Below are 20,403 nucleotides of genomic sequence, written 5' to 3' on the forward strand. Positions count from 1 at the left end.
AAGATTTTAGTTAAATAACAAAGATTATACTCAAGCAAGACAGCCATTTCAGTTTCTCTAATTTCTTTATCACCCATTTTTCTCTTCCACTGAGGGAAAAGTGACTAGCTGGAACAGGATACACTGAAATAGCTCTCCAATAAAACCCACCACCATTTCACTTAACACAACTTCACTGAGACAGGGATAAGCTATATATTTTAATATCCATGACAGTTTTGTTTGAAGGACTATTAAACTACAGTGATATTGTTAAAGAGTATAGACTATGTCATAAACTATGACTTGGGTCTCTTAACAGCAGTGCTTATGAATAGGAGGGCAGTGTAACAGAGTTTAACTATGTATTATAACTGAGCTCAATAATAATCATGTTTGCTTGTTAAATTCACTCATCAGTTAAGTATTTACCTCCTCCATTTCATTACTCTTCCTCTTTCGAGCCTTTGAAATCTTAACCGTCACTGGTAAGGTACAACCAGGGTGCTTCACTGCCATTTTGTTTGGCCGCAAAGGTGTAAATTGAATCTCTAACTCAGGTTTTGGAAATCGAGTAGTTTGATTATTTTCTGTTGACACTTCACAAGAGTCAAGGACTACAAATTCATCCTACAATAGAATTAAAAACAAAAACAAATCTTACTTGCAGAATATAATTTAATAAATCGCAAAGAATTAAGTCTCTCAAATACCTATTAAAGACAATGAATTAGAAAAGATAAAAAGTGTGCTTGGATTAAATTTGCCAGAGCAAGGACAGAGATTGGATTACCATCCACCTTCTCCAAGCTTATACATGGTACATTAAAATCAAAGAAAACTAACAGATCAGTATTTCCCAGTATGAGCCTAAGAATTATCTAGAGAATTTGTTTAAAAGATTCTCGGACCCTATCACAAACCTACAAAATCAGAACTTTCCAAGAGTCTAGAATTTTTAATAAGTACCCAGTTTATAGTTGTTTAAAGTTTGCTGCAAATTCTTTGCTACTCTTCCCAATGAGAGATGGAGTTTCATTCTTTCTGTGAATCTGAGCTGGCCTTAGTGACTTCTACGACCAATAGGAAATAACATCCTGGTTCTTTTGAGGCTCAATCATAAGAAGCCTTGTAACTTCCACCCTATATTTTTGGAACACTAACTTATAGGGTACTCTCCCCTCCTCAAAATGCCTGGCTTCAGAATCTAGCCACTGTGCTGTAAGAAGCCCAAGCCACAGGGAGAGCCATATATATGACCTCCCCAAATCAGCTCTGTGAATGAATCATTTTAGAATTTCAGCACAATTGAACATGTCGATTTCATGAAGGCAAGACAATATGCAAAAAGCCTAATAATACCATTCTCCAAAACTATCAAGTACACAATAACTGCTAGAGTTCTTAGTAGAAAATTGCAATCAAGAGGTTTTAGGACAGCATACATAAATTTATACAGAAAGAAATGTTCCATATGTGATTGCCTGTGCAATCAAGAATTAATCTTGTCCGTGGATCAACTTCAATCTTTTCTACAAATAGTGTGATCTGCAGTGGTCCCTAAGGTCAGTACTAATTATCTGAAAAGAAATGGCTCAGGTTATTTCCCTAGATTAAAATGCCCTTCTCTTCTTGTTCTCTGCTTGGCAAAATTCTAGTCACCCTCATGACCCTGGATGACGTTAACTTCGCTAATCCACATCCACAATCACTTGGGCAACATTTATCATATCTTCCTCAGTCAGTGTTTCTTCTTAGTACTGTGATCACAACAGTTAGCTCAAAAGGTAAAGTCAAACACAGTGGTTGGTCATTTATGTATCTGTCTTAATAGATTCTTTCCTCCTTGAGGATGGCAATCATTCCTTATTTATGTTTATATTCTCAGTATTTAGCGAGGTTCCCAACACATGCTCCCAATAAATGTGTAAAAAATTGTTTTGAAGAATTTTATCTTCAAAACTTTAAATGCATAAAATTTTTATCTACTTCATATAAAATCTGAGGATCTCTATATTATCCAGATTCACAGAATCCTAAACTCACTACAAATTATGGAAATTCATTGTGAGTTATTGAGATTTGGTGTCAAAGTTATTAAGTGGGTATAATTTTAAGAAGATACTATTTACTAAAATACTAATTCAAAAGACCTCTCAGAAGGGCCAATAATCATCCCTGCCTTTTTATGTGGGATTTTCTAAACTGACCAACAAGTTTGTTTATATTAACATATCTCTTATTTGAGATCAATATTATTTTTAGAGGAGATTAATATTTGGAGACCTAATCTCTTAAAAGAATCTCACCTCTACTCAGAAGCCTTTAGCTTTCTTTCCCACAGCAGAAAGAATATATAGCTAATTGTACAGCAAAGTACCTACAATAATGGATTAAATTATATTTGCTTTTCTTATTTGATGATTAATGGTCATGTAAAGAGAGTAAAAAGGTGGACTGTGTTACCAAATGCCTACCTCTACTTCATTGCTGGCAATTTCAAAACTTGTTGACTGAGGTTCAGTTTCAACTCCAAGGTCTGTTGAACTCATATGTCTGGGCTTGCTAAGCCTGGTTTCTTTTTCCTAAAGTAAATATTAAAGCAACAAGTCATTGTAACTGAAAATAAACTAAAACACTTCACCTAAAGAACAGAATATCAAGATCTGAGTGGACTAAACGGGAAGTAATCAAAGACTTATTCAACGACCACTTAACTCTCTTCCCTCCTCTCTTCCATCCTCGGAGACCCAGGAGAGGCTAGACAATTCTCCATCCTCTTCTGAATTTGATATAAAGAGAATTCGAAAGATTACTTTCAAATTCCAAGGTGTTTACATATACTCTTTCATTTTACTTTCATTGTAACCTTTGAGTTAGATTTGTCAAGAACCATTATTCCTACTTTCCAGATGAAATAGAAAATGACATAGCCAAGGCCTGTACTGAGTTGGGATTTGAACCTTGATAAAACAATTTTAAAACTAGTGTCTTAGAAATGCAACTATAGCATTACAGTAGAAAAGACCATACTGAAAACTAAACCTTTCCTGCTAGACACTACACTGTTCATACCACTTTCTCAGTCATATTCCTAAACCCTACTTAAGGGATCTATAAAGAAGTATTAGAGCCCTGGCCAGTTGGGCTCAGCGGTTAGAGCATTGGCCCATGGACCAGAGCTGGGTTTGGTCTTGCTAAGGGCACGTACCTCAGTTGCAGTTTGTTCCCGGCCCCAGTTGGGGTCATGTGGGTGGATACCAGTAGATGTGTCTCTCACATCAGTGTTTCTCTCTCTCTCCCTCTTGCCCCCTCTCTCCCTCCAGCTCTATCTGAAGATAAATACAAACAAGTGTCCTTGGGTGAGGATTGAAAAAAAAATTAATAAGTATTAGATTACATTTTTAAACTTGATAAATTCTGATGTGTGCCTTCTCATCACTGCCATCAAAATAAAAAGTCAACACTTCTTTCTGTCACCTACCCAGAACTATCAAATAAGAAAGATTCTATTGAATTAAAATGTGGGGACAACAGCATGTACTGACTTCCACTGACGTAGAAACTGAACTGTGCTAGTTGTTTTTCACAAATGCTCTCAATTACTTTTCAAACTCTATTTAGGAAGACAACATTATCTCTGAACCAATTATAATAATAAACTCTATAAAAACTCAAAATTCTTGAAAAATATCCATATAATTTTTCAAAGTCTGATTCCCCGCTGATCTACTGAAACTTCCTTTTTTAACCTTTATAGTTAAACAATTGTGAAAAATTTCTACGTTCAATTTTTTTAAAAAGCATAAAAGAAGATTCTACTGACTGTTTTAGAAGCCTCTGATGTGATCCTTCTCAACTGTTCGATTTCGTTATCTTTCTGAGAGTTACTGGAAATCAGTGCTTTCAGCTGTATTTCTAACGCTGCGACCAGCTGATCCCGTTCTTCTCGCCACTTTTGAAGGTTATTATCTTTCTCTGCCAGCTGTGCTGTAAGTATTTCCTAACCAGGAATTAGAGAAAAATGTTAAAGTATATCTTGAAACATTATGTATTGAAAATTTTTTTGAAATTCTATTGTAACACAATAAAAATAACTGTGAACAAGATGCATAACAAATTACATAATCTAGAGAGACTACTTACTGTATTTGTAAAACAAAACACATGCCTTTAGATATATTTAATGTCCACATGCTGTTATTTACCCCTAGACCATCTGATTCCAAAAATCAGCTTATTGGTAACTTCTTTCAATAAACAATTATAACTCTGAAACTAATATCATTACTGAGAAACAAGAGGATAAAATACAGTAAATCAGCCCGGCCAGTGTGGCTCAGTGTTGAGCATCGACCCATAAACCAAGAAATCACCAGTTCAATTTCTGGTCAGGGCACATGCCGGGGTTATGGGCTCGATCCCCAGTACAGGGTGTGCATGAGGCAGCCAACTGATGTGTCTCTCTCATCAATATTTCTCTCTCTCTCCCTCTCCCTTCTCTCTTAACAAAAAAAAATTCAATGAAAACATACTTTTTTAAAAAATACAGTTAAACAAGTGACAAAATGAACGGCAACAAATAGAGAAATGAAAATTTAAAAAATATGTGCAAGACCTAAATATGAAAAACCGTGAAACACTGCTGAAAGAAATTTCAGAACACTTAAAATAAACAGAGAAATAATCTGTCCAAGGATCAAAAACTCATTATTTTTAAGATGTCAATTCTCGCCCGGTCGGCATGGCTCAGTGGAATGAGTGTCGTCCTGTGGACTGAGAGGTCCCGGTTTGATTCCTGGTCAGGGCACATGACCAGGTTGTGGGCTCGATCCCCTGTGGGGTGTGTGCAGGAGGCAGCTGATCGATGTTTCTCACATCGATGTCTCTATCTCTCTCTCCCTAAAAAAATCAATAAAAACATTTTTAAAAAATGTCAATTCTCCCCAAATAAACCTAAAAAAGATCTTAAAATTTTTTTAACTTCCACATCTATAAGTCTATTTTAAATGTTTTTTATAAATTGATTTTAGAGAGAGAGAAAGGGAGAGAGCAAGGTCGAGAGAGAAGCATAGATGTGGGAGAGAAACATAGATCAACTGTCTCTTGCTTTTGTTTCCTAAAATTAACTAGAAGCCTAAAATAACTAATAGCCAAAGAGACATAGTTTGGAGTGGCAAACTCTTTTTCCCTTCACCCCTATCTCACTCCAACACAAAAATCAATTCTAGGATCTAAATATGAAAGGTAAAATCCTAAATAGAACATAAGAAAATACACGTTCTTGAGGTTCATTTGAGCTAAAATAAGTTCAAGAAATTATACTCTTCATGAAAAAGTAGTAAAAGAATAAAAAAGTAAACTAGAAATGGAAAGAAGGTAGGTACTCACAACACATTACAGACAAGGGGCTCCTGTCCAGAAAGTATAAGCAACTCTTACATATCAAAAAGCCCTTCCTTTGTTTCACTGTCCCCAGCTTTAATAAGGTACTCTCAAAATCACCTGGACCCATGCCATGAAATCTTCCTTGAACAAAGTCAAGAACCCATACATTCCAGACTATGCTAGGGCAGACCTGCCTTAGTCCCAGTCCCTTTCCGATGACACTTTGAAGATCAGTGTGGCATTCTACTACAGTTCCACATATGATTTAGCTAGCCATTCTATTCTTAGCTAAATATGTAACAGAAATACATGCACATGTGCACTAAAGAAAATGTTGAAATGTTTATAGAATTTACTCAATAGCCTCACACAAGAAATAATAATCCACACGTCTTCAACATGTAAATGAATTGACTATGGTATCATCATGTGCTAAAATACTCAGCAATGAAAATAGACTAACTCTAGCTATATGCAACAACACTGATGATCTTGACAAACATACTATGTGAACAAAAGCCAGGCACAAACAAATGTATCCTATATATTTACATTTATATAAAATTCAAAATAGTCAAAACTAAGGTATTAAACTAGAACATTTAAAGACAGAATAGATAGTACCACTGGAAAATAAACAGAAGACAGGGCCTTGATGGTGACAGCAATGTTTGTATTTCTTGAACTGGGTGGTAGTTAAGTTGTTGTTGGCTTCACAATAATTGTAAAGAAATACTTAGGAAAAAGGAAGAAGCTAGCTTTCTCTAAGATTAACAATTCGAAGTAGCTTTACTTGCTGGTGTTGCTGCCAGAGGGTCGACTAACTACAAAAAGAAAGTGGCCCCATTCCTGGTTTGGAATTAGAGCGATTATGAGAGCCAACAGTTTTAGTTTCACTTCTTGCATCTTATTATTACCCAGAATGGCTTGTTGGGCTGTGGGACAGAAACAGAGAACCAGCAACAACCTTTCCTGTTATGATAAATGCAGCATCAGAATCCCACTCAACCTAACACTTCCTGAAGGTACTCCTCCTAACACTTCCTGAAGGTACTCCTCCAATCTTGCAGAATTGGTACATGCAATGAAATATATTGCCACTTCAGCCCAGCTGGTGTGGCTCAGTGATTCAGTGTCGACCCATGCACCAAGAGGTCGCTGGTTCGATTCCCGATCAGGGCACATGCCCAGGTTGTGGGCCAAATCCCCAGTGGGGAGCATGCAGGAGGTGGCCAATCGATGTTCTGTCTCATCAATGCTTCTCTCTCTCTCTCTCCTTTCCTCTCTCTGTAAAATGAATAAAGAAAAAATATTTTAAAAAAGAAATATATTGCTACCTCAGAACTGTAGCAATGACAAGTATTAGTCTCACATGATTTGGCATATGACAAAAAAAGTCAAGACTCTAAGAAAACATGACAACTAAATATGCAAAACCCTAGATTAGATCCTAGACCGGGGGGGGGGGTGTATAGGAAAATGGGTAATATTCTAATAAAGCCCATGATTTAGCTAACTGTGATATAATAATATAAATTTGTTGATTTTGATCACTACACAATTAAGTAAGATGCAACATCAGAAGTTGCGTGATGGGTATACAGGAATTCTCTGTACTAGTTTTGCAACTTTTTAATAAATAAAATGATTTGAAAATAAGAAGCAAAAATGTTTTTAAAAATCAGTGGAAAATCATTTTTATTTATTGAAAATTAGCATTACTGTCTTCCCTGAAAAGTTTAGCTGTTATCAGTAAAATTCTGTCATAAAGGCAATACCAACAGACAACAATGTCATACTACCAAGGTACTATTATTGTAAATAGAGAACCAGTTTTTCATTTAAAGATAATGTTACTATGTTGCTCAGTAGTTTCCCTAAGATCAATGATGCCTTTTAACTGTTTTTTGATTAGCAACACTGGGTGTCAAATAGACTAAATTGTCAGTTAAACAGGAGGAAATAAAACAAGCTAAGACAGAATTGCTGTAGGACAAAAAGCTAGGCAAAACTGAAAGTTATTTCTACCTATAGCCTACTGGAAATTATTTAGTTAACTTTTTTAAACGTACTGATAAAATTAGCATATGAGATCAAATAGACACACCAAGTTAGTAGAATGCCCAGTTCAAAATGTGGGGGGAAAAGCTTCACAATGCAGTAGGGATAACCCTGTGACCGTCAAAAGGAATAAATTTTAAGTTCTGTATCTCGATAAAAATGTAATTAGGCATTTCCCAATTTGCTTTAGAGGATGAAAAACATTTAAAATAAGAACATAAGTGAACTTCAAGATAAAATGGGACAGAGAGTCTTCTTTTCTTTTTGGTACACGCCCTTAGTGACTCTCTGGTCCACAGACCCACACTCCAAGCGCTGAGCCAAACCGGCCAGGGCCAGAAGAGTCTTCTTATTGTCCAAGAAAGAATGTCCAAACCTATAGAAAAGTTTTATAAGAGTTTATTTGAGCCAGATTTTTGAGGGCATGCCCAGAAGCAAGAACTCAACAGATTGAGAAAATGCTCAGGAGAATGGCAGTTTTGCAGTTCCTTTTACTCATTAGAGTCAAAGGAGAAAATGTAAGGAAGGTTACATGAAATCCACTGTGGTAGATTAAGGAGATAGGAGAAAGCAAAGCATGGAAATTTCTAGGATTAAATAAAAAGCAAAATGGGAATACACACTTCTTTTACATTAGTGGGTACGGGAATGTTAATAATTAACATACACAGCACATAGAGATAGTATGCAGGGAACAAGATAACAACCGAGGGTTCTGTGGTCTCCTGCTCTGATGGTCTTACACTCTGGTGCCTGCAACTGTGCCTTCAAGGGGTCTAGAAAAAAATTACTCTGACACTTCAAAGGTTTGTTATCCTAGATGCATAAGAACAATGGACAGAACTCACTTAGAGATTGAACTTTGCTAAGGAAGCTATGGGCCTAGGATGTGACTACCCACCATGGCCTGCTCAGTTAGGAATTTGTGATCAGAGCATCCTGTGTGGTTGCTTAGTCACTGAGCTTGTCAGGCCTGCCATGTGCATCCCCTCACCCCCACCCCAGCTTGTCAGGTTTATTATACAGCCCTTTTTTGATTCACAATACAAATAGAAAAGCTCGCTTTAAAAACAGAAAGAAAGAAAACAGTCAACCATATAGAGACAGATAAGAATCCCAGAGATAAATTTAACAAACCAAAAACAGCAGGTGAAATACATTAAAGAGAAAGCATAATTGCTACCGACCACTTCATTTTGTTGCTTTAAACCACGGTCTCTGTCTTCAGCATATTTTTTCATTTCTTTGTTTCGTAGAGTCTCAGCTTCTTTTGCTTGAGTGATCAGCATCATTTTTTCATCTAACCATTTCTTTCTATCAGATTTATATTTCTGTTCAGATTCCTTTATATAAAATCAGTACAAATAATTATCACATGATTAAGTAGTCAAAAACTTATTTTTATACCCTTTTCATAAAACCCACTTTTTACCTTTTTAAAAACTTAAAATTGTTTTTCTTTTAACAGTGACAAGATCCGTTTATTTCAGCTTATAAAATGAACACTGTTGGTTTGTTTTCCTGAGCAGTATTTCCCTTATAAACTTCACTTTGCTAAGAAGTTCATTATTTAAAGACTTTAATCAGTGAGCACAAGAAGAAATAAATATTAAATTCCTGAAAGAGCCCGGCCAGTGTGGCTCAGTGTATTGAGCATCATCCCATGGACTGAAAGGTCCTGGTTCTATCTCCCGTCGGGGCACATGCCTGGGTTGCGGGCTCGATCCCCAGTAGGGGGCATGCAGGAGGCAGCCAATCGATGTTTCTCTCTCACATCAATGTTTCTATCTCTCTCTCCCTTCCCTTCTAAAAAAAAAAAATCAATAAAAAAAATATGTATTTTTTTAATTCTTGAAAGAGCTACAAAGACCAAAGTCTTCCTAAATGCCAGGAGAAAAAAATACTTGATGGTCATTTCTAATTGTATGGTTCCAAAAATAAAATATTCCTGGGTACATAAGATGTCAAATAAAGAATAGCTTGTGTGCCCTGGCCGGTTTGGCTCGGTGGTTAGAGTGTCAGCCTATGGACCAAAGAGTCATTGGGTTCAGTTCTGGTCCAGGGCACAAACCTTGACTGCGGTTTAGTCCCTGACCCTTGTTGGGGTCGTGCGGGAGGCAACCAATCAGAGCATCTCTCTTACATTGATGTCTGTCCGTCTCTCTCTCGCTCTCTCTTTCTCTCTCTCTCTCTCTCCCCTTCCCACTCTATCTGAAAATAAATGGAAATATATCCTTGGATGAAGATTAAAAATAATAATAACTTGTACAATAGGACATTTATTAGTTTAAGGATCACTGAGAACAGCTGGACAGAGAATATAGATGACCAGTAATTTTCAAAGTGGTTCAAAGGCATCTAATTTATACATTCAAAATTCAAATAAACAAAAACAAAACACCACTTTAAAATATATATCCTACTGTTTTAAGAACTTCTAAAACAACTGTATTAGATGAACTATGGCAGTCCATTTCAGAATTACAAATGTTATCATCTGAGATATGTGATTATATCACTCGAGAGCAATGCAAACATTCCAATACTCCTTAATATAAACATTCTCAATATAGTTAATGTATTTTTTCATAGTTAATAGAGCATTTACTTGGAGTTTTCACAATGGAGAGGGTAAATTCTAGAATACATAATGAACAGTTACAAAAGAAAGTAACATTTTTTTGTATTTGTTCAGCATCTGATTACATTCAGCCTGAATTGAAGAAAATAATTTAGAGGCAGCTAACTTTTCAAAATCATTATTATGTTTTAATCATTCTCAAATCTAGTTATGAATGCAACTCCTAATGTACAAAATTTTAAACAGTATTTGGAAAATCTCATTAAAAACATATTCCCCTCACATGTATTCTATACACAGTATGTTAGTTGAACATGGAAAAAAATACAAACACTAAACAGAATATCTTCTATACAGTATGGTTTCAAATATGTCCAAGTGTCCAGATATACACCTCTGTTCTTTTCCAACTTAACAATTACATACTGAAAAGATTTACAATAATCAAAATAATTTTCCTAATGGTCATCTTCTTAAAAACAGTATTTGATGAATAAGAAGTGCAAGGAGTAGAAAAATAGGTAAGACATGGTGATTTAAGTATTAAATATATAGAATATAAAACTGAAGACCCAACCACTGTATTTTCATCAGCAATTAGTTTGTGTTTTGGGAATTTCCACCCTGTGTCATTTTAATGTATACTGAAAAAATTATATCAATATATTAGCACTTCCTAGGAATTATTTTAGCCATATCTGAGACAATTATAAAATATTTACTGAATTCTCCTCTCATGAGAAATATAATGACTACATAAGACATTTATACACCTATAGATAAAATCATACCTGTAATGCATCTTGAAGTTTATTGAGCTTTTTACTAAGCACATCTGTGTTATCCTCAAGTTCCTTGTTTGACCTTTGATTACTTTTGGTTTCCAGATCTTTGTACTTTTCCTTCAAATTCTCCAATTCTATTTGAAAACATAAAACTTTCTTTAAAAGCACATTCAAATTTTACCATTTAGAGATATATGTGGCATGAGATACAAACAAGAATCACAGGGCTCAGAAAAAGAACACAGATCAAGATAGAACTAGCCCTGGCTGGTTTGGCTCAGCGGTTAGAGCATCAGCCCACGGACCAGGGAGTCCTGGGTTTGGTTCCCACTAAGGGCATGTAACTTGGTTGTAGTTTGTCCCCAGCCCTGGTTGGGGTCATGTAGGTGGCAGCCACTTGATGTGTCTCTCAGATTGATTTTTCTCTCTCTTCCTCCCTGTCTCCTTCCTGCTCTATCTGAAGATAAATGCAAACATGTCCTCCAGTGAGGATAAAAAAAAGACAGAACTAGAACTATACTAAAAGCCTCACTGTTAAGATTTCTTACCAAATTCTTAGAGAACAGGAACTAGGGCACCCACTGAATAGTGTTCAAAGTATACAATATAAATTAAATGCATGTCAGTCTTAATTATATAGAAATGGTATTCTGAAGGATAGAATCAGAGTATTTATATAAGATAATACTAAGAGCTAGATAGATGTAGTTGAAAGTGTATTCTTAACATCTGGGGAACCAATGCAAGTTGTCATCCAGTTATTATGAACCTGTCCTTCTTCCCTCTTTACTGTACACAATTTTACTTAGATAAAACAATTATGATCACATTGGAAAATGGCAAGTGACAGGACATTCCAAAATCACACTAAACGTCTTCATTATAAATTATTATAAATACTATAATACATTAAAAAAGAAAGAAATCTAGAAAAATAAAGAAAATGCAAGAATATGTCTTGAGATATTCAAGCAATCTTGTCTTTTACCTGTGGCCAGCCGTGCAGCTTCCTCTAATTTAGCTTCGAGCACTTGATCTTGTTCTACCTGGGTCTGTTCTTGTTCTTCCAGTGTCATTCGCATGTCTTCAATCACTTTTTCTTTAATACTTAGATCTAAAAATTTGCGGTGAACATTTTAGAAATTACTAACATCTCCATCTAGAGATCAGATTTTTCTTGAATTGTTCTAAAAACTAAAATACACTTTTATTAACTATAATAGGATATGAGTTCCATGTACACAGGAACTTTGTCTTATTCACTGCTGTACCCTCACTGCCTGGAACAGCACTGGCATATATAAAGCACCAAATAAATATCTAATGTACAGTAGATGCTTGAACGATTTAAAGAATGAATGGATAGAGGGCAAGATTGAAAAATAAAAGGGAGAGTGAGTGGAAAGGGAGAAGAAAAGTTATCTCTATTTGCAAAAGACCCGACCTTATATATAGAAAATCTTAAGGAATCCAAGAAAAAGGAAGAAAAAATAAAGAAAACCTTATTAGAGTTCATAAACTAGTTCAGCAAAGTTGCAGGATACAAGATCAATATAATCAAATCAATTCTCTTTTTATAGAATACTAACAAACAATCCAAAAATGGTATTAAGGAATTAATTCCATTTTAAAAAGCATTTCAAAGAATAATATACTTAGAAATTAACAAAAACGTGCAAAACTTACACACTGAAAACTAAAAAATATCATTGAAAGAAATTCTAGGTCTAACTAAATAAAATGATATCCCACATTCATGACTAATACTGTTAGGTTGGCAATTTCCCCACATAGACACTCAGATTTGACAAAATCCCCATCAAAATTCCATCTGGCTTTTTTGCAGAAAATGACAAGCTGATCCTAAAATTCATGTAAAACTCCCAGGAACCCCAAAATAGCCAAAACATTCTTGCAAAAGAAGAACAAAAGTGGGAGCATTCACACTTCCCATTTCAAATCTTACATAAAGCTACAGTAACAATACAGTGTGGTACCAGCTTTGAAATAGACATATAGCCCTGGCTGGTTTGGCTCAGTAGTTGGAGCAAAGGCCCAGTCAAGGGCACATACCTGGGTTGCAGTTTGATCCCCAGCCCCAGTCCTGGTCACGTGGGAGGCAACCGATCAGTGTGTCTCTCTCACATTGATGTTTCTCTCTCCGTCCCTCCCTCCCTCCCTTCCACTCTTTCTAAAAATCGATGGAAGAATATCTTCAAGTGATGATAAGCAAAAAAAAAAATTGAGAGTCCAGAAATAAATCCTTATATTCATGGTCAACTGATTTAAAGATAATACAATGGAGGAAACAGCCTTTTCAGCAAATGTTGCTTGGACGACTGAATCTCCCTATGCAAAAGAATTAAGTTAGATACCTACCTCAAACAATATACAAAGTTATACTCTAATGGATAAACTCAGAATGTATCAAAGATCTAAAAATATAAGAACTTAAACTATAAACTCTAAGAAAACCTAGATGACTTTGAAATAGGCAATAGTTTCTTAGACATGACACCTAAAATACAAGCAATCAAAAGAAAATAGGTTAACTGAAGTTCATCAAAATTAAAAACGTTTATGCATCAAAGAACAATGCCAAGGCCCTGGCTGGTTTGGCTCAGTGGTTAAAGCGTCGGCCTGCGGTCGGAGAAACCCGGGTTTGGTTCCCGCTAAGGGCACGTACCTCGGTTACAGTTTGTCCCCGGCCCTGGTTGGATCGTGTGGGTGGTAACCACTCGATGTGTTCATTTCATGTCAACGTTTCTTTCTCTCTCTCTCTCTCTCTCTCTCTCCCCCCCCCTCCCTCTCCCTCTATCTGAACAAAATATCGAGAAATGTCCTCGGGTGAGGATAAAAAAAAAAGAACGCTGCCAAGTAGCTGAAGAACCCAAAGAATGAGAGAAAACATTTGCAAATCCTTTATCTGATAAGGGTCTAGTATCCAGAATATATAAAGAACTCTTACAGCTCCATAATAAAAAGACAAATAACTCAATTTTAAAATGGGCAAAGGGCTTAACAGAAATTTCTCCACCGAAGATATACAAATGGTCAACAGATGAAAACTAGATTATCAGTATCATTAGTCATTAAAGAAACACAAATAAAAAACACAATGACATACTACTTTATACTCACCAGAATGTTAAGTTAGATAGTATTCCCAAAAATTGTATGTTCACCCATTATGAATATGACCTTATTTGGAAATAGAGTCTTTGCAGATGTAATCAAGTTAAGAATAAAGTCATACTGGATTAGGATGGGCCCTAAATCTAGTATGACCAGTGTCCTTACACAAAGAAGGAAATTTAGACAATACTCATGACGAGAAGACACCAATACAGACACAACAGAGGGAAGATGGCCATGTTAAAACAAAGGCAGATAGGAGTTATACTGACACAAACCAAGAAAGACAAAGGATTGCCATTAATTACCTGAAAAGACAAGAAAAGATTCTTCCCTAGAACCTTCAGAAGAAGCATTTCAATATCTTTTTCTCAGGGCTGTGAGAGAATAGTTTTTGTTGTTTTAAGCTACCCAGTTTGTGGCACTTTGTTACAGCAGTCCTAAGAAACTAATAAAGATAGCTATAACTTTAAAAAAGAAAAATAACAAGTGCTAACAACATCATGAAGAAACTGCAGCCCTCATCCACTAATACAATCATTGTGAAAAACTTGTCAGTTCCTCAGAGTTGGACATAGCTACCATGATCCAGTAGTTCTCCTAGATATATATCCCCAAGAGAACTGAAAATACACATTCACTCAAACACTGTACACAAAAATCCAGAAAGGCCAAAAAGTGGAAACAATCCAAATGCCCATCAACTAATACATAAATAGTGACCTACTCATATAATGGAATATTAGTTAACCATAAAAAAAGAATGAAGTACTTACTGATACATGCTATAATATGGATGAAACTTGAAAACATGCTAAGTGAAAGAAGTCAGACACAAAAGGCCATATGTTATATGAATCAACTTACATGAAATGTACACAACAGGCAAATCCATAAAGACAAAGTAGATTAGTGGTTGATAGGGACTAGCTAATCGGTAAACAGGGTTTCTTTTTGAAGTGAAGAAAATGTTCTGGAATAAGATAGTGGTAGTGATCTACAACCTTATGAATATACTAAACCCACTAAAACATATACTTTGCAAAGGGTAAAATTTATGATATATGCATTATATCTCAATTTTTTTTAAACAAATTTACTGAGATAGGTAAGTGAATGGCATTCAGTATTTTTTTTTTTTTTAAACCCTCACCCGAGGACATTTTTTGATATTTTGTTCAGAGAGAGTGGGAGGGAGGGGGAGAGAGAGAGAGAGAGAGAGGGAGAGAGAGAGAAACATCGACATGAAAGGGACACATCAAGTAGGTGCCACCCACACAACCCAACCAGGGCCGGGGACAAACTGCAACTGAGGTACGTGCCCTTAGCAGGAACCAAACCCGGGTCTCTGGGGACCGCAGGCTGACGCTCTAACCGCTGAGACAAACTAGCCAGAGCTGGCATTCAGTATTTAAGTAGAAACGTAGAAGCCAGGAACACCTCAAGAAATAAAAATGCAATTTTTTGTCAAGGGGTGAGTGAATGATGAAAAAGAGAGGAATCTATATAATTTTATAAACAGAAAATCAGGGGTAAGCAGTGGGTAAGAACTCTGCCAAAGTGTGCATGAGTACCACAAGTAGACAACAAAAATGTGTAAATAATGAAGGCCAGCAATATGAGCACTTACAAGAGTGTACCTAAGTGCACTGTGCCATTGTGACATTCTTTTGAGTTAATAAAGTTATTGTAATAATCATAACCTGCTTGTGTTTTTTCATATGAACAGGTAAACTTATTGTATATAAGAAATTTTTATAATATTTCAAATTTAAAAATCAATACAATTTGAGTTTAAAAAGCATAATTCAGCACATACAAGTTAAACCTAAAGTTTTAAATGGTTCTTTTAAACTTTATAAAAATAATTTTTTTAATGTTAAAGTTATTTTACTTGAAGTATATTCTTTACATGAATTTTGTCTAGAAAACCATTTCATGCATTGTGACCTATGTAACTTTGTCTTTATTTTTCACATAATACTGGCCATTACCTAGAGATCAATGTAGCTTTCACTGAATATTTCTTAAGGTTAAAATTTCAAGAATAACTTTACACTGATATGTTACTCATTAGAATCAATGCTTTCTCTTTTGACAATGTTATAGCTTATATTGCCCTCACTTTACTTCAGAATTTTCAAAGGCAAATTGTTAAACCAATTATTATTGCAACTATTTTGCCAGTCATTTTATAGAAGTAAAGGTTTGTTCCTAACCTTTGCATACTCTCTCATACTGTTGTATAGTTTCTTCCACTTTCTGAATACTTAACTGCTCCTGCAAAATAAAAGAATATGAATTAAATGCAAATATAACAAACACACAACAAATTTAATAGTGAGGACTGAAAACAAGGTTCAATATTAGGTTTGAAATCTGTCTCCTACAAAGCCATTAGTCTCAGGCTTCCAAGTTTCTTACAACTTGGAGAAAATGGCAGAGGGAGTGTAAAAAAAAATAATAATAATAGTAATAACTTTATAACTTTAATCTACCTAAAGTTACTGCCCAGTTACTTAACATTTTAAGTTATTGCGTTATTTTATACACCACAAAAAAAAGCTAATCAGGGAAATGGAGGTTTACTGTGTAGTTAATAAAGGAGGAATAAGAAAAACCATTAAAAAGTTCCTTATCAGCAAATTCAAATGCAGAAAAATAGGGCCCTCTATCCCCTCTATGTAGAAGTAGATTGAAGGTCTGAAAAATAACCTAAGCCTTAAGAGCCAAGATTTCAATTATGGGCAGTGAAAATCCTGCAATTCCAGTTTTAACCTGTCAGGTAGTTCAACCTTACTCCTTATCTCATCTAACTTCAGCACTGTGTTCTCACTTTACAAGTCTTAGCATGAATTATTACAGACCTGGAAATCTCTGAATTGTATTACGAAAGTACAGATTTCTTTATTAGGATTATAGTCAGTTAAAATTTTAAATCATATGTTTACACCTGAATATTCATGTTTGTTTCATTGAAAAGTAAACATGCAAAGAATATAATGACCTTTCTTTATTGTTGCCTTATCAATTAATTGGTGTCAAGTAAAATATAACCATTTAAGATGCTTAAGTGTCACTTTAAAAAATTTTTTACAAGACCTGAGCTTTTTCTTTTTACTTTTTGTTTTGAAATAATTTTAGATTTATAAAAGAACTGCAAAGATGGCAAAGATTTCCTGTATAACCTCCACTTAGCTTCTTCTAATTGCAACATCTTCTATTACCATGGTATATTCATTTTAAAATCAAGAAACTAACATAGGACACAAACAGCAGCTGAGTCCCAAAGCTCTGCTATTTAGAAAATGGAAACAGACCTGGCCAGTCTGGCTCGGAGTTAAGAGTGTTGGCCCACTGACCAAAGGGTCACGGGTTCCATTCCCAGTCAAGAGCACATACCTGGCTTGCAGGTTTGACCCTTAGCCCTGGTTATGGTCATGCAGGAGGCAACCAATCAATGTGTCCCTCTCACATAGATGTTTCTCTCTCTCGCTCCCTCCTTCCCTTTCACTCTATCTAAAAATCAAAGGAATAATATCCTTGGGTGAGGATTAACCAAACAAACAAAAAAAAGAAAGAAAATGGAAACAATGATTTTTGTATGGAAAAAAGAAATCAGCATGGTATAATACTATCAACAGTACAGACTATCTGGATTTCACCAGTTTCTCCACTGATGTTCTAGGATGCCATACATGATACAACACTGCATTTAGTCATCATGTCTCCTTAGTACCCTATCTGTGACAGTTTCTCAGTAAATTTTTCTTTAATGACCTTGACACATTTTATTAGTCAGTATTTAGTAAAACATGCTCAGTTTGGATTTGTTTGATATCTTCTCACAATGAGACTGAGTTAGTGGATTTGGAGGAAGAATACCATAGAAAAGATGTTCCCTTCTGATCACCTCAAATCTGGAAATCCATGTTACCAATATGGCTACCTCAGGTGACACTACTCTTGAACACTTGGTTAACATTGTGTCTACCAGGTTTCTCCATACTCTAATCATTAGAAGCAAATTACTATGACCTTATTTAATTTTAATCAATTTGTTTTTCAATTCCAAAAAAGGTCAAAAGATAATTTGGTATAAAAAACTGATTTCTTTAGACACTAAAACATACAGACTCTACTTAAACCATCCTTTTAAAAAACTCATACCTTGAGTTGCTGAATGGTTCTCTGTTTCATATCAATTTCCTGAGAACATTGGTTTTTCTTTTTCTCTAGTTCATTCATTTTAATCCTCAGTAATTTTTCCTCATCACGCATTAGAGATACCTACAAAGTAATGATTATAAAACAAATTAAATACTTCTTTTAATATTAATTGCTTTTAGTTTAAAATTCATGGCCACTAGTTAAAGATTCGTGTCCTTAAAGACCCATTAAAAAATTAGCCCGGTGTGGCTCAGTGGTTGAGTGTCAATCCATGCACCAAGAGGTCACCAGTTCGATTCCTGGTCAGGGCACATGCCCAAATGGTGGGCCAAATCCTCAGTGGGGGGCATGCAGGAGGTGGCCAATCGATGTTCTCTCTCATCAGGGTTTCTATCTCTATCCCTTGCCCTTCCTCTCTAAAATCAATAAAGAAAAAAAAAAAAAAAACATTAAAAAATAAGATTCTAACATAGTACAAGATTCAGCTTCAAAGTATCAGAATATTTCTTATAACTAAAGGAGAATGCATATGAAGAAATCATTTTTTTCTTACATTTTAAGAATCTCAATCTCTGTAAGTGCTCTCAAAAAAGAATCAACAGCATCTTGCATACAACAGCAAAATCATTAGCATAATCAAAATCAAGAAAAATGGCAAGAGGGTGAGGGAATATGTAATTCATATCCTCAAAAGGCTAAATTTCCTGAATATGTAATAAACTTCTTTAAAGCAATAATAATAAAACCAGCAACCCAAGCTAAAAAGACAAAGGATATGAATACACAGTTCACAGAAAAAAAAAATTCAAGTGGCTTTTAAACAAAAAGATGCTGACTCATAATTAAAGAAATGTAAGTAAGATTTATAGTGATACTCTCTTTACCTGTCAAATTAGCAAATATCAAGAAAGTATGATAAAATACTACTTTGTGGGTAAGGGTATAGAGAAAAACATTTCTCGCCCTGGCCGGTTTGGCTCAGCGGTTAAAGCATCCGCCTGTGGTCCAGAGAGACCTGGGTTCGGTTCCCGCTAACGGCATGTACCTCGGTTGCAGTTTGTCCCCGGGCCCCCGGCCCTGGTTGGTTGTGTGGGTGGCAGCCACTTGATGTGTCCCTTTCACGTTGATGTTGCCCTCTCTCTCTCTCTTCCTCTCTCTCCCTCCCACTCTATCTGTGCAAAAAATGGAAAAATGTCCTCGGGTGAGGATTAAAAAAAAAAAATAGAGAAAAAGATATTCTCTTATTCTCATACATTACTTTCAGCACATAAACTGGCATAACCTCTAAAGAGAGTAATAAATATCAAAATTACAACTGTACAAACCCGTGACCCACAAATTCTACTTTTAGGACTTATAACACAGAAAGAATTGAAAATGTTCAAAATGACATTGCTGTATAATATGAATCAGCAAGAGAGTAGAAACTATCAGAACTGTCCAACAATAGGGGACCAATTAACTCACTGTAAATACATTTTATAGCCATAAAAAAACTTTAGAGACTTTTTAAATCCTGACATGAAATACTATTAAGTTAAAAAAAAAATACAAGATTTATAACAACACTTATAGAATGTCTATATTTTTTATAGGAAGAGAAAGAAAGAAGGGCAGAAGGCAGGAGAAGTAAAAAGAATAATAACTGATAACACTCAATACCTTGCAGAGAAACCCGGTGGCTGGGAAGGTAGCAGTTTTTCTTCTTACTGTGGGTTACTTTTATATATTTTGAATTTGGAATCATGTGATTGTATTTCCTATTTTAAAACTAAACTATAATAAAAACTTGTTACAATTGCACTGCATCCTCTCCTAAATATTATCTGCAAAGTAAGTTTTCTTTTTACATTTTGGGGGGAAACTTGAATTTAGCAGTCCTTAAGAAAAACAAAAGACCCCAATCCTACAAGCGGCACATATTTTTCTAAATGCTGGACATTCTTCAGTTTAAGCTGACTCAATTTTCTTTTGTGAAATAACTGTTTTCATCATTTTAACAAAAATTATGGAGTTGCAAATGTTCTGTTCCATCCCATAGTGTCTAAACTCAATATATAAGAAAAACCACTTTTATCATTTAAATCAGATGCAAAGCTTTTCAAGTAGCCTACCTCTTTCTGTACTTGCTTAATCTGCTTTTTGGCATCAGTCAGCTTCTCCTTCAGCTCAGCATTATCTTCCTCCTTCCTCTGAAGATCTGCTTTCAGGGTCTGGATAAGAGCAGAGCTTGCCGAGAGCTCCTCTTTCAGCCTATCAAACACAAACCACTTTTCTATAGTGACATGCCATCAGTCACTTAGG

At 35.4% G+C, this 20,403-nt stretch overlaps 1 protein-coding gene across 12 annotated transcripts in view; it reads right to left on the reverse strand.

The window, feature by feature from the left end:
* KIF20B (kinesin family member 20B) overlaps positions 1–20,403 on the reverse strand; it is a 101,824-nt gene that overhangs the window by 31,608 nt on the left and 49,813 nt on the right. For all 12 annotated transcript variants that reach the window (XM_036265281.1, XM_036265274.1, XM_036265276.1 and 9 more), the window contains 9 exons: positions 20,214–20,352; positions 18,100–18,219; positions 16,149–16,209; positions 11,783–11,908; positions 10,801–10,928; positions 8,616–8,771; positions 3,806–3,982; positions 2,457–2,564; positions 412–609 (listed from right to left, as the gene is read on the reverse strand). In XM_036265281.1, coding sequence (XP_036121174.1) covers positions 412–609; positions 2,457–2,564; positions 3,806–3,982; positions 8,616–8,771; positions 10,801–10,928; positions 11,783–11,908; positions 16,149–16,209; positions 18,100–18,219; positions 20,214–20,352 — 1,213 coding nt within the window. The remainder of the gene's footprint in view (positions 1–411; positions 610–2,456; positions 2,565–3,805; positions 3,983–8,615; positions 8,772–10,800; positions 10,929–11,782; positions 11,909–16,148; positions 16,210–18,099; positions 18,220–20,213; positions 20,353–20,403) is intronic.

The sequence above is a fragment of the Molossus molossus genome, unplaced genomic scaffold, assembly GCF_014108415.1.
Source record: "Molossus molossus isolate mMolMol1 unplaced genomic scaffold, mMolMol1.p scaffold_m16_p_17, whole genome shotgun sequence".
NCBI classification, from domain to species: Eukaryota; Metazoa; Chordata; class Mammalia; order Chiroptera; family Molossidae; genus Molossus; species Molossus molossus.